This window comes from Callorhinus ursinus, unplaced genomic scaffold (assembly GCF_003265705.2).
Source record: "Callorhinus ursinus isolate GAN/ISIS: 27379988/994484 unplaced genomic scaffold, GSC_fseal_2.0 scaffold70, whole genome shotgun sequence".
Classification (NCBI taxonomy): domain Eukaryota; kingdom Metazoa; phylum Chordata; class Mammalia; order Carnivora; family Otariidae; genus Callorhinus; species Callorhinus ursinus.
In genome coordinates, this window is record NW_027397132.1 from 6024201 (window position 1) to 6037272 (window position 13072).

Below are 13072 nucleotides of genomic sequence, written 5' to 3' on the forward strand. Positions count from 1 at the left end.
GCAGATCTGGGCTGAGGCCCCATAATTTGCATTCCTCACAGGTTTCCAGGTGATGCTGAGGAAGGAAACAGCAGAGGGCATAAGGGGCAATCAGGGAACTGGTGGGTGATGTCCCTGAGGGCATCCTAAGCCCCCTGCAGCTGCGGTTGATCAGAGAACAGGCTGACATCCTGTCACAGCTGGGAGGCTTTCTGGGGTGGGAAAGCAGATGGGGCCTGGGAGGCAGTAACCTAAGTCTGTGGTGCAGATTCAGATCCCACCTCTTAGTGCAGGCCTGCCGTCCCCGACCAAACAGCCAGGCTCTCCTGCAAACGCCCTCCTGATGGGGTTTGGGGCGCCTGCCACCTGGCGTCCAGAAAGGGCACTACACCAAGCAGTGGGGGAGTGTCCGGGATCACTGTGAGATTTAGATCTAAGGGAAAAATTAGCGAATCTAAAAATGTCAATTAACTACCAAGCACATTAAGACAGGCGTACAAGACATTATAATAAATACTTTTAATTACATTTTCAAACAAGCATAAATGTTAATATTTGGTTGTTAGAAAATACACACAATATTCCCCGCCCCCTGTGTTAACATAAATAATTGGGTTATGGAAATAATACCCATTTAAAATGAAGTTTTTTAGGCACTTGGGTGTAGAAAGTGCTAGAGAATAAAACCCAATTTTACTTTACTCCTACTTATAAGAGAGCAACCAAAATTTTATTTGATTAAATACTCTATTTTCAACATTGTTCGCATTACTGAGATAAGGAAAAAACATTGTAACAGAATGTATCCATATAGCATTTTGAGTTCCAGGATATTTTAAACAGCAAAAATTTAATTGATAAAAATTTCAAGTTCCTTTTAGTCTGTTCACTGTGATACTAAGTTTCAGTAGACACAACCCAAGGAAAGAATGAATTTCTTTTTAACAACTTTTGCTTTACAAAACAGTCTTGGTGGGGTGGGCATTTGCACAAACACATATCCTAACTCAAGGGCGCAGCAGGTGCATGTAGCTTTGAAACAAACAAACAGGCTGATTTGGCTGCCGGTGTCAGCAGATGCCATTTAGTTTTAATTTCAAATTACCTATAGATGTTTGGGAGATCTGTCATGGTATAAATAAGACCTAAAGGTATAGAAGCCACAGAGTGAACATTATTTCAAAACTCCTGGGCTCGAGATCCATCTGAGGAGAATCCCGGGCACATTTCTTAGGGAATACATTCTTGCTATCAAAGTCTTGCTCGTGAATGTCTCAGGCTGTTGACTAAAAGGTGCCGTGCTGTGAGGTCTGAAGGCCACACACTCCAGCCCGGGGAAGGACAGGAGCTGGGTCTTGCTCCAGGCTCCGCCGTCCGCGCTCCTCCGCCGTCTGCTGTCCATGCTCACTGGGCTGGCGGCAGGGCCTGCAGGTGCTGCAGAAGCTGTTGGCAGTGGGCAGGAGAGCGGTGTTTGTGGACAACTGCCTCGGTCTCTCTCACCAGGAGCTCAGGGAACAGAACGCTGCCTGCTTTGAGAACCTCTGTAAAACAGCAACACACCCTTCAAACACCAGGAATCAATAGTAAACCAACTGCTGCTTATGGGAGTAAGCTGCACATTCCAGTTAAAACAGCTAGAAACAGAGCAGACTGCAAAGTGGGGCAAGTTATCCAGGACTCAGAGGCTGCGTGTGACCCAATGAGGAAGAGTCCATTCTCGGAGAAGACATAAGGATCCCTAATATGCACGTGCCTGATAACAGAGCACCAAAGTACACGAGGCCAAATGGTCAGGAGTGCAGGAGAAGCAGATGAATCCACACTGTAGGTGAGACTTCCACACCCACTATCAGAGTGGACAGGCCTGCAGGCGGAAGGTCAGCGAGGATGTGGCCGACCTCCATAGCACCATCCATTAGGGGCTATGACAGAGATCTGCAGACACCTCCGTCCAACAGCAGCCAATACACACTCTTCTCAAGCTCCCCTGCCACACTCACCAGATGGGCCACATTCTGGCCCATGCAAAAAACCGTAACCAATTAAAAAAAAAAAAAAGTCCTACAATGTCTGCTCTCAGACCATAATGGAATGAAACCAGAAATCAACAAGTGATCAACTGGAAAATCCCCAAATATTTGGAGATTAAACAACACATTTCCAAATAATGCAATGGTAAAAGAAGAAATCTGAAAAGAAACTAAAGATCATTTTGAACTGAATGAAAAGGAAAACACAACCAAAATTTGTGGGATGCAGTGAAAACAGTGCTTGGAGGGTAATTTACAGCATTGAATGCATATGTGAGAAAAGAAAATCTAAAAATCGATACCTTAAGTTTCTACCTTAGGAAACTAGTAAAAGAAAGACAAATCCAAGGTGAACAGAAGAAAAGAATAATAAGAATTAGAGTGGAAATCAGTGAAATTGAAGCAGGAAATCAATGGAGAAAATCAACAAAACCAAAAGCTGGTCCTCTGAACAAGTCGTGGCCCACAGACGTAAGGACCCCGATGAGGTGGGCTGATCCCTGGAAAGACACACAAGAACAGATGACCTATATCTATCAAAGAAATGGAATCAATAATTAATAACCTCACGAAACAGAAAGCACCACCAGCCCCGGATGGGTCCACTGGTAAATGCTACCAAACTTTCAGGAAGAAATTATACCAATTCTCCACACTCTATTCCAGAAGATGGAAGCTTCCTAACTCACTCTACGAGGCCAGCATGACCCTAGTACAAAACCAGACAAAGACATTACAAGAAAACTATAGACCATTATCTCTCATGAACCTAGATACAAAAATCCTCAACAAAATAGTAGCAAATAAGATCCAACAATGTATAAAAAGAATTATGCATGAACACCAAGTGGGGTTTATTCCAGGTGCACAAGGCTAGTCCAATATTTCAAAATCAATTAATATAATCCATTGCATCAATAGGCTGGAAAAGAAAATCACATGATCGGGGCGCCTGGGAGGCTCAGTCGTTAAGCATCTGCCTTCAGCTCACGTCATGATCTCAGGGTCCCGGGATCGAGTCCCACATCTGGCTCCCTGCTCAGCAGGGAGTTTGCTTCTCCCTCTCCCTCTTCCTGCTGCTCCCCTTGCACTTGCTCTCTCTCTAACGAATAAATAAAACCTTAAAAAAAAAAAGATAATGTGCAAATAAAACAAAGGTAATATATAAATAAAAGAAAATAAAACATAATAAAATAAATGGAGAGAGCCCATGTTCATGGATAGGAAGTCAATACTGTCACGATGCCAGTTCTCCCCAACTTGATCACAATCAAAATCCCAGCAAGTTATTTTGCAGATACTACCAACTCAATCTAGAGGCCAAAGTCCCAGAATAGCCAGTGCAGCCCTGAAGGAGAAAAGTTGGAGGCCCGATACGATCTGGCTTAAGACTTTCCATAAAGCCAGAGTAATGGACAGCATGGTCTTATTCAAAGAACAGATTGATGGACCAGAACAGAGCCCAGACGCAGACGCACGGTCCTCTAACCTTTGGTAACAGCAGCGGCGGCACAGGGGAGCCCGCAGCCTTTTCAGCAAATGGTCTGGAACAAGTGGATGCTCGTGTGAAGGGAGAGAGAGAGGAAGGGAGGGAGGGAGGGAAGAGAGGATCTAGATACAGACTTTCCATCCTTCCCAAAAATTAACTCCTGACATATGAAACTGGAAGAACGACAGTATCCCGGAAGAGAACTCGGGAGAGAACCAGTGCCCCTGGGTGCGGCGATGACTTTTATTTACTTAGGTCACTTGACTGCCATGCGTCCCCAGTAAATGGCCGTTTACGCCATTAGTGGAAGGGTTGTTCATCTGACCCAATAATCCACTTCTCTCTAAACCCGCCAGCTGTGGTCTCCATGGGTCCCCTGGGACCCAGGTCAGCGGGACACACACAGCATGACTTGTGCACTCTTAATTATTTCTTCAGAGGAGATGGCACCTTTCTTTGCCTTTTCTGTTGATGTGTGTTTTTCTTGGTAAACACTGCAGCCAGTATTTCTTCTGCTTCCTTTAGCTGTTTTTGTAGTTGCTGAATATCAGTCTCTCTTCTCCACTTTCTTTTCTAAAACTTACATCCCTGATTAAGTGCCAATTTCATCAGTTCTTGAAATTCCCCATCTCTGTGAATTAACAACTCCAGGACCTGCTTTTCCTTATCACGCAACAACTTCTGATTTCTTGAAATTGCCAGCATTTCTCTAAGTTCTCTCGACAAGCTCTCGCGGGCTATTACCGCCGGCAGCTCCTTCTCCTTCTCTCTGCTCGGAGACGCCGCCATGCTCCCCACTGGCCCGCAGCCAGAGATTCTGGTGATGATTTTAGGCACAACACCAAAGGTACAATTCACAAAAGAAATAACCGATAAGCTGGATGTCATTAAAATTAAAAACTTCTACTCTGCAAAAAGCCGTATCAAGAGACTGAGAAGACAAGCCACACTGGGAGAAAATACTAACAAGACACATCTGATAAAGGACCGTTATCCAAAATACACAAAAAGCTCCAAAAGCTAAACAATATGAAAACAATGCAAGTAAGAAACGTGCTGAAGACCTCATCAAGGAAGAGAGACAGAGGGCAAACACATCTGAGAAGACGCTCCACCTCGAGTGTCCTCAGGGAGACACAGCCACACACCTGTAAGAACGGCCAAAATCCACAACACTGTCTCCCAGCAGATGCTGGAGAGGATGCGGAGCGGCGGGCTGCTGGTGGCAGTGCCAGATGGGGCGGCCACTTCGGAGGACAGTTCGGCAGTTTCTTACAAAACTAAATACAGTCTTACCACACGATCCAGCAATCGTGCTACTTGGTATTTACGCAAAGGAGCTGAAAACTTAGGTCCACACAAAAACTTGCATCCATATACATAGGGCAGCTTTTTCCAGTTGCCAAAGTTTCATGTCCTTCAACAGTGGATGATCTGTGGTCCATCTAGTCAATGGATTACTAACCAGTGCTAAGAAGAAATGAGCTAGCAAGCTGTGAAAAGACATGTAAGCACCTTTAATGTGTATTCGTAAGTGAAAAAAAAAAACCCAATCTGAAAAGGCTTCATGCCGCAGGATTTGAACTCTATGACATTCTGGAAAAGTGGTGATGGTGAAAGACCAGAGGCTGTCAGGGTGGGGGGTGGGGTTCGACACTATCAGGCTGCACACACAGGGCAGTGAAACCACTCTGTGCGACTCTGTCACAGAGGATCCAAGTCATACATTTGTGCACACACACAGAAGGCACACCACCCAGAGTGACCCTCCTGTGGACCGTGGACTCTGGGTGCTGACGTGTCTGTGGGTCATCAGTGCTGACAAATGGACCACCTGTGGGGAGGGATGCTGCATGTGTGGGGGGAGCGGGTATGTGGGAAACTTCTGTACCTTCCCTTCAGTTTAGCCGCGGCATGAAAACCATCCTAAAAGTTATTACAGTATTTTAAATTCATCTGATGCAGTACATGATAGTCACAGTGTGGACAAAAAGAACTTGAAAAAAGAACCTTCTTGGAGTTGTTAGTGGATCATGGAAATCTTTCAAAATCCCCGAGGGTGATGATTGTGTGGCATTTTGGCTTTAGAAACAGTTTTTTTTTTTTTTTTTAAAGATTTTATTTATTTATTCATGAGAGACAGAGAGAGAGAGAGAGAGAGGCAGAGGGAGAAGCAGGCTCCCAAGGAGCAGGGAGCCCGATGCGGGACTCGATCCCAGGATCCTGGGATCATGACCTGAGCCGAAGGCAGACGCTCAACCATCTGAGCCACCCAGGCGCCCAGAAACAGTTTTTGTGTTAGCAGATAAACTGGCTTAGAAAGACGATCAATTTTCTTATCACATTTACTGATGCTGATTCAGTCAACAAACGCCCACTGCAAGCCTACTGCGTGCCAGGCACTGTGGATACAGCAGGCAAAAAAATCCATCCTGTGGATCCTTTCACATTTTAGTCTGGGGGCAGCAGATAAGAATCAGAAGGAAGAAGGAAATCGCAGTGTTGTTACTGGTGATCACTGCGGTAACTGGGCTGGCGGCGGCTGAACTCTGGGTGGGAAGGGACCCGGTGGGCACCGTGGGCCAAGGACTGGTGTCATCCATGCCATCTAGCAGGGCGACTCTGGCGGATACAGGCAAGCAGACTCAGGAGGTTTCTGCCCTCAGACGCAGGAGGACGGCATGGCCGTTGGTGGCCACGGAGACAGAGCAGGGGGAGCAGGGGGCGCAGGGTCGGCGAATGGGGGCGCCATCCCGGCTTGGTCTGCATGCTACGGCCTCCATGCCCGGCAGACCCTTGTGCCCTCTGAGGTCTGGGCACGTGTGTGTCTAGAGTTTGGGGGCAGACATCTGCTCTGGACTTCAATCTGGGAGTTGCCAGCACATGGGTGGCATCTGAAGTCAGAGAGGAGAAGAGGTCACCAAGACAGTGAGTGCAGAGAGAAGCAGCGGCCAGGTGGATGGGAGGAAACCAGGAGCCAGGGCGTCCTGGAGGCCACAGGACGGAGGCGGTGACCAGCGGTCCTGTGGAGTGCATGCAGGTGCAGGAGACCCGAGCAGCAGGCTGCCTTTGGCAGCAAGGCTCATGGGCATCATGACGGGAGTGGCTTTGGGGGGTGAGAGGGCATGCGGGAGCTTCACCTTGTCAGTGGGACAGAGCGAGGTCATCAGGCAGGAGGCCCAGGAGACGCGAGGGGTTGAGGGGAGCACAGAAGAGGAGAGCCAGTCATCCGGGAGACTGGAGAGGAGAGACTGGGGCGTTTGGGGTGAGTCCATACAGGACTCTAAACACGGCTGGCTGGCTGCTGAGATGGGACAGCAAGGGGGCAGGATGTGCTCGAGCCTGGAGTTGCCGTAAGCACCCCAAGGTCAGCGGTGCAGGGGCAGAGGCTGCAAGAAAGGAGCGGTGCGGTCGGCCTGCCGCCATGACTGCGTCACCTGAGTCCTAGCACGTCTGGAAGGTGGACGATGGACAGTGCACACACTGCCCCCTGGTGGGAACCACGCCGCAGGCTATGGAGATTCGGAGATGGACAGAACTCACCACTTCTCTCGCTGGAGAGGAAGGAGAGAGGAGAGCAAGGTGTGGGGTCTGTGAGAACTTGGCCGAGTAAGCCAGACCCCACACACGCACTGGGTATGGCTGTGGAGCGGAGCCAGGACACCCGTGTGTCCTCCAGCTGCTGGTGCTCGGAGAATAATGCCCAGCTGTCCGAACGGGCTGCACGGTCACCCACTCCCGCCTGCGACGGCCCAAGGTGGCGGCTCTGTGTGCGCGAGGGTCCCTGGGGGGTCCTGCGGGCCCTTGGGTCTGGGAGTCAAAACTGTGTCCATGACACCACCAGGCGCGGCTATCTGCTCACTGTGTGGCAGGAAGCAAGGGCTGGGCGGCCGTGGGGTCCACGAGCCTCCTGCCGCCACCAACGTCCGGCAAGTTCCCTCAAGAATGTCTTCAACAAAGCAGTAAAAATTCCTTTATTAGGTCAGTCCTCTGGCACCCAACTTCTTTTTTTTTTTTTAAGAGTTTTTTTTTTTTAAAATTTTATTTATTTTTTTGAGGAAGGGAAGGAATGGAAGTTAAGGGAGCACGAGGGGGAAGAGGGTCAGAGGGAGAAGCAGACTCCCTGCTGAGCAGGGAGCCCGATGTGGGACTCGATCCCGGGACTCCAGGATCATGACCTGAGCCGAAGGCAGTTGCTCAACCAACTGAGCCACCCAGGCGCCCTGGCACCCAACTTCTAATTTAATTCATTAATTTAAGAGTTGTGATTTTTTTTATTGACTTGATAACGCCTGCCTTTTAACTGGAACGTTTGGCTCATTAACATTCCACGAGCCTGCAGCTGAGGCTGGATTTGGTCTATTTGTTTGCTGTTTGTCCCTGTTCCTGTGTTCTTCCTGTCTGCGTTCCCTGACTTCTTTTGGGTTATATGCATATTTTTTACACTTCCACTCTAAGATCTACCGATTGGCGTTCTACTTCTACGTCTTTGCATTATGCTTTCCGTGGCTGTTGCAGGGATGACATTGAAGCCACGCTCCCCGGGGCAGCTGGGCCCGCCTTCTGAGCATCCTGGGCGGTGACGGGGTCACGGCAGGGGTGTGCCTGGGTCCCCAGGTTGACGCTTTTCCCGCAAAGAACGACCAACAAAGAACGGGACACACTCAGCATAGGCACACTCGGGCACCCAGCGGAACCTCTGCTCAGAAATCAGTCCAGTGACAGCGTTTGTGACTTTTTAGCAGAAACTATGAGTATAGGAAACTTGGTTCTGCCACCATGAGCTAGACAGCTTCCTGAAGCTTTTCTTCCCAAGACTGTTCTGAGCTCCACGCTGACCAACGTGACTTCTGGACACGGCTGACATGCAGGACAGACCATCAGGTGTGAACATCGCCGGGGTCCACCCCCAGGTAGCCTTCGGGGGACGACCGCCTGTCCGGTGTGGGGCAATAGCAAAAAGCATGCCCACAACTACCTGAAATGGCGCCTCTCTCTTCCAGCTGCATACCTGCTTGAGGCCAGATTTTCTTCACGTTCTTCACCCAACGACACACATCACGGCCTCCAGAACGCAGAAGCTGTGCACACCTAGCTGTCTTTCATCGAGATTCGCAAAGAAGTAAAACAATGCCATTCTTCTTGCTCGTTATTTTGTTTTGGAAGATATATCTTTCAAAACCACATGTCATTTATGTTAATATACAATGGGCTTACTGTTACTCTAAACAAATTAATAAATATCTAAGATTTTTCTCAACTTTAACTTTTTTTTTTTTAAAGATCTTATTTGTTTCAGAAAGAGAGTGTGTGAGCGAGTGAAAGCATTGAGTGGGGTGAGGGGCAGAGGGAGAAGTAGGCTCCCACGCTGAGCAGGGGGCCCGATGTGGGACTCTGTCCCAGGACCCTGAGACATGACCTGAGTTGAAGGCAAACACGTAAGCGACTGAGCCACCCAGGTGCCCCTCAACTTTACTTTCTAACACGGCAAATATCACAGGCTGTACCGCACAAGCACACTCAGGCACCCAGCCCTTGGGTCGGCCCTGACGGTCCAAAGGGGTCCCAAGGCCGTGGACCTGCTGCCCCGTGCTCGAAGAGCCAAGTTCCACACACTCAAGACAGGTCTCAGAACCAAGCACACGTCACGCCATGCCTACCTAACACCGCGTCCTGGACAGCGCCCTCTGGGTCATCGAGGTACACGAGGAGCTCTCTGTACAGGAACTGAATGTTGCTTTGGTAGTAGGACTTCCCGTCGTCGTTCTGGATACATGCCAGCCACGAGACCAAGGCGGAGGTGGCCGCTAGCCTCACTTCGTGGGAAACGTCATCTAGACGCTTCAGGAGCTCTGGAGACAGGGCCAGACAGGACAGTGAGGCAGAGGCCAGAGCAGTGACCTGACCCCACAGCGGTGGATACTCACCCTTGGGCCCCGGGAAACCCACATCCTGTCGGGAGACTGGTGCTCACATGCAAGGGGCTGGGGGCAGCTCCCGGTGTCCTAGGACCCCTCGACTGCACTGGCCAGAGGGTGGACACTGGCCAGCGGGCGGCAGAGTGCCTGGCCCTGTGCCTGCCGTGTGTGTAGGCAGGCCTGAGCTGCTCTGTAGCTGTTTCCTCACCTGCGAGGCAGCCCCGGGCCCTCTGTGGCCCCGAGACGCTCAGAGTCTGTCACCACGGGCATCACGGACACCTGGCTGCCCCGGCCCCTTGACATGCAGATGGCCCTCCCCCCAACACTGCGGGCTCTAGGGAAAGAGTTTGGGGCCTGGTGAGGTGACAGCCAGCACCTGCATCAGTTTTGTTTCTGCTGAGCTCTGGGGCTGGACCACCTGGCCACTGAAAACAGTAATCATCTCTCCTGTGGGTAGAAACTCTTCATAACGGGTGAGGTTTTTATCAAACGTACATTTTTCTCACCCAAACTACAAGAAACCTCTGGCCCTTGGTGGGTGTCTCTGGAGACTCAGTGAGCACGACAGGAGGTGGACATCGGTGGGGGGCAGGACAGTGGCCTCACTTGGCGGGAGGCCTGTCCCCTGGACGCAGGCATATAGGGCCTTGGGTTTGCGCGGTTCTGCTCTCAGTACGTGGCTCTTGGCTTCCTGATGGGCGTTAACTTGTGGGAGGTGCTCTTTCCTAAGGTTCTGGGCCTCATGGAAGCAAACCTTGTAGAGACTGAAGGGGCGCGGCCAGCACCACCTCACCCAGTCCTGGGATGGCCAGCGAGCATACCATCACCCGCGTCTCTGGCAGGGATCCCTCCCTTGTGCTCACTCCCGCCGGCACGGGCCAACGTTGGGTGGTGCGTTTTCCTGTGATGCTGACTTCTAACCTTCTTGTTTTAAGTAGAAGAGATGGCCTGGAAGTTCACTTCTGGGATCGTTGGGGGTCAGCCGTCATGGGCACCGGCTGGCTCGGGAAGACAGGTGGTTCACGTGGGGCCTGTGCTGGGTGCACGCATCCAAATCGTGGGAGGTCTTAGGGCACATCTGCCCTCTGCGGCCACGCAGCCATACTTCTGCAAACACACCGCTTCCAGGAGCACGAGCTGCTGCCACAGAATAACAGAGCCCCTGAGAAAATCCTTCTGGACTTAACCCCAAATACCCCCAAATGAGCCATCTTTCCACTGGCTTGTGTTTTAAAAAGTGAGCAAAATCCCAACAAGTCCAGACAGTCCACAAACCAAATGCCGACTGGATTTGCTCACAGACAGGAGTGCAGAGGTCATCAGTTGTTGCAACGGAAACAAACACAAAAGCAAAACCTAACTTGTAAGAATGCACAGGAAAGGGGACTTTGACTTCAGGTTTCATCAAGATGCACGGTCTGCAATTCTGGAACATTCTGGGCCACCACCTCTTCTGATGTTGGCCGTCCATCCGTCCCTTGTTCCGGAGCTCTGTGTGCACAGCCCAAGCCTCTCCCCACAGACACGCGTCTTCCTCTCACGGAGTCTGCCCTCTCCCATGTTTGATCTCGTGCACCCAGTGGCCCCACTTTGAATCTCATTTTCAGGAATTCTTATGACCACCTTTTAGAATCATGAATTAGGCCACCTGCTGCGGCCCAGGGAAGGGACAGGTGCCGAGGCTCAGCTGTGTGGCTGTGATCGGGCCTAGGAATCGAGAGCTGCAGGTGTGTCCAGACACTGCAGCCCCAGCCAGCGCCAACCCCACTCCTGCGTCTCCACAGGGCCCCTCCCTGGAGTCTCTGCGCAGCATTCAAGAAGGTCTCCGGGGCTCTTTCTCGGTCGCATCTTGGTTCCCATTTGCTTTTCTGTTTGAACGTGGAGGTGGGTTCTAGAATTCACATCTTCCCTCCCGGCGATGGGGATATCTGCCATCCTTCTTCCTGCTGGGTTTTCCTGGTGTTTTAGGGACTCTCTGCATCTGCTACTCTGCTCCTGCATCTGATATCTGACACTCGCCCGGTGCCTGGGCTCCAGAAGGGCAGAGACGCGGGATTTCAGGCATGGCTGGGTGCCTGCCCTTGCACCACGGGACCCCTGCCATGCGGCAGGGCTGTGCCCCCAATTCCTGGGCACCCAATTCCCGGGCACAGGCCACCCTGTTTCCTGTGCTATGCTATCTGCCCACAGACGGTTCATCCATCACGGCCGCGTTGGGACTCAGCACTGACCTGACTGGGAGTCAAAGGAGCAGTTCCTAGTTTCCCTATAAAAGAAACAAAGAAAAATGTCCTACCAGGGTAAATCTTGATGAACTTATCTGGATCGCCAACACCACTGGAGGTTTTTAGAAATTTGTTAATAATTTGGCACGAAATTAATCGAGTCATCTGGGAGTCTTCCTCCAGGGTGGTTAGAATGTCCAGCATCAGTGTCTCCTGCACTTCCCAGATCTGCAACGAGAGGACACAAGGGATTGGTGACGGGCCCTGGCCCAGTGAGGACACTGCTTGGGATGTGCCGTGTGCACCCTGCCTGTCACAGAAGGAGCCTGGCTCTCATACAAACAGAAAGGAGTCTGGAATACCATCTGAAATTTTTACATAAGAAAACCTGAACCTTGATTTTAAAATCTGGATGACTTGAATAATTTTGCTTAACTTGCTGAGTTGATAAATCCATTGTTCACACAATCTTAGAGAGACACAGATCCTACATAGTCTGCTCCTTACTAGCATGGTGTCTACTGTGTCCAACGAGATTTGGAGGATGCTGTAACCTGGATCGGGGTGGTTCAGCGTAGTGGGAAGTGGAGCCTGTGCATTAGGCAAGCCCCTGGCCAGGGTGTGCAGACGTGGGGCTGAGCACAGTGACAGCAAGGCCTTCAAACTGCTGTCCCTGCTGCCCTGACAGCAGCACAGAAACCCTGAGATCTGCCCAACTCAGGGAGGTTCCTGAGGTTACACTCTCTGCTCTGCAAAAGCAACACTCAGCATGTAAGCCCAGGAAAACCCCCGATGATCAAACACAAGCTGCTGCCTGTGGGGCACACTGGCCCACAGCCCCCATGCTCCCTCCCCTCCGTGGGCTGTGGAACGCGGGGTCTGGCAGCTGCGTGTGTGTGCACCCCTCCTGCGGCAGGTGCCCCTGGGAGCCCCACCTGCTTCTCCGACAGGACGTCGCTGCTGAGGAGTGCCCAGAGGCAGGACACGGCTGCTGTGCGGATGGCTGCAGCGGTCTTCCCCGCGTGCCACTGCAGGTTGGGGACCAAGATGTCTTTTGCCACAGTGTTGAGATAGTGGTGAAACTGCCTGGGGCAGAAACACGGAACACAGGTGAAGAGGAGAGAGCCAGAACCAGCGGGCCTTGGCTTCCCTGGCGCAGGTGCCCTGCGGGGCAGGGAGAGCCCTGTGGGGTAGCGGACAGCCTTCTAGGGCTCCTCCTGTCCTCTGCTGGGCCCAGGGCAGGTTCTGAGCCTCCAGGGTGCCCCCACCCCTCTGCTGCAGGGGCTTTGCCTGTCCCTCCTCCTGCCTCTGAAAGCGGAGGTGTGAGGTGACCAAGCCAGCAAAGTCACTTGCATGTGTGTCCATCCTACACACACCGCCCCCAACCGTCCCCCGTGGGCACACACCCCTCCATCCAAAGGGAGGGCACCG

At 51.3% G+C, this 13072-nt stretch overlaps 1 protein-coding gene across 2 annotated transcripts in view; it reads right to left on the bottom strand.

Moving 5' to 3' along the window:
- Nucleotides 1-479: 479 nt before the first annotated feature.
- Nucleotides 480-13072, bottom strand: part of DNAAF5 (dynein axonemal assembly factor 5) — a 47911-nt gene continuing 35318 nt past the window's right edge. The window contains exons 10-14 of one of the 2 annotated variants that reach the window (XM_073886383.1): nt 12577-12727; nt 11713-11869; nt 9159-9350; nt 6936-7052; nt 1388-1520 (exon numbers count right to left, since the gene is read on the bottom strand). In XM_073886383.1, the coding sequence (XP_073742484.1) occupies nt 6943-7052; nt 9159-9350; nt 11713-11869; nt 12577-12727 (610 nt within the window). In that variant the 3' untranslated portion in view covers nt 1388-1520; nt 6936-6942. Of the gene's footprint in view, nt 1521-6935; nt 7053-9158; nt 9351-11712; nt 11870-12576; nt 12728-13072 lie in introns of both variants that reach the window. The other variant, XM_025863668.2, reaches the window with a different exon arrangement.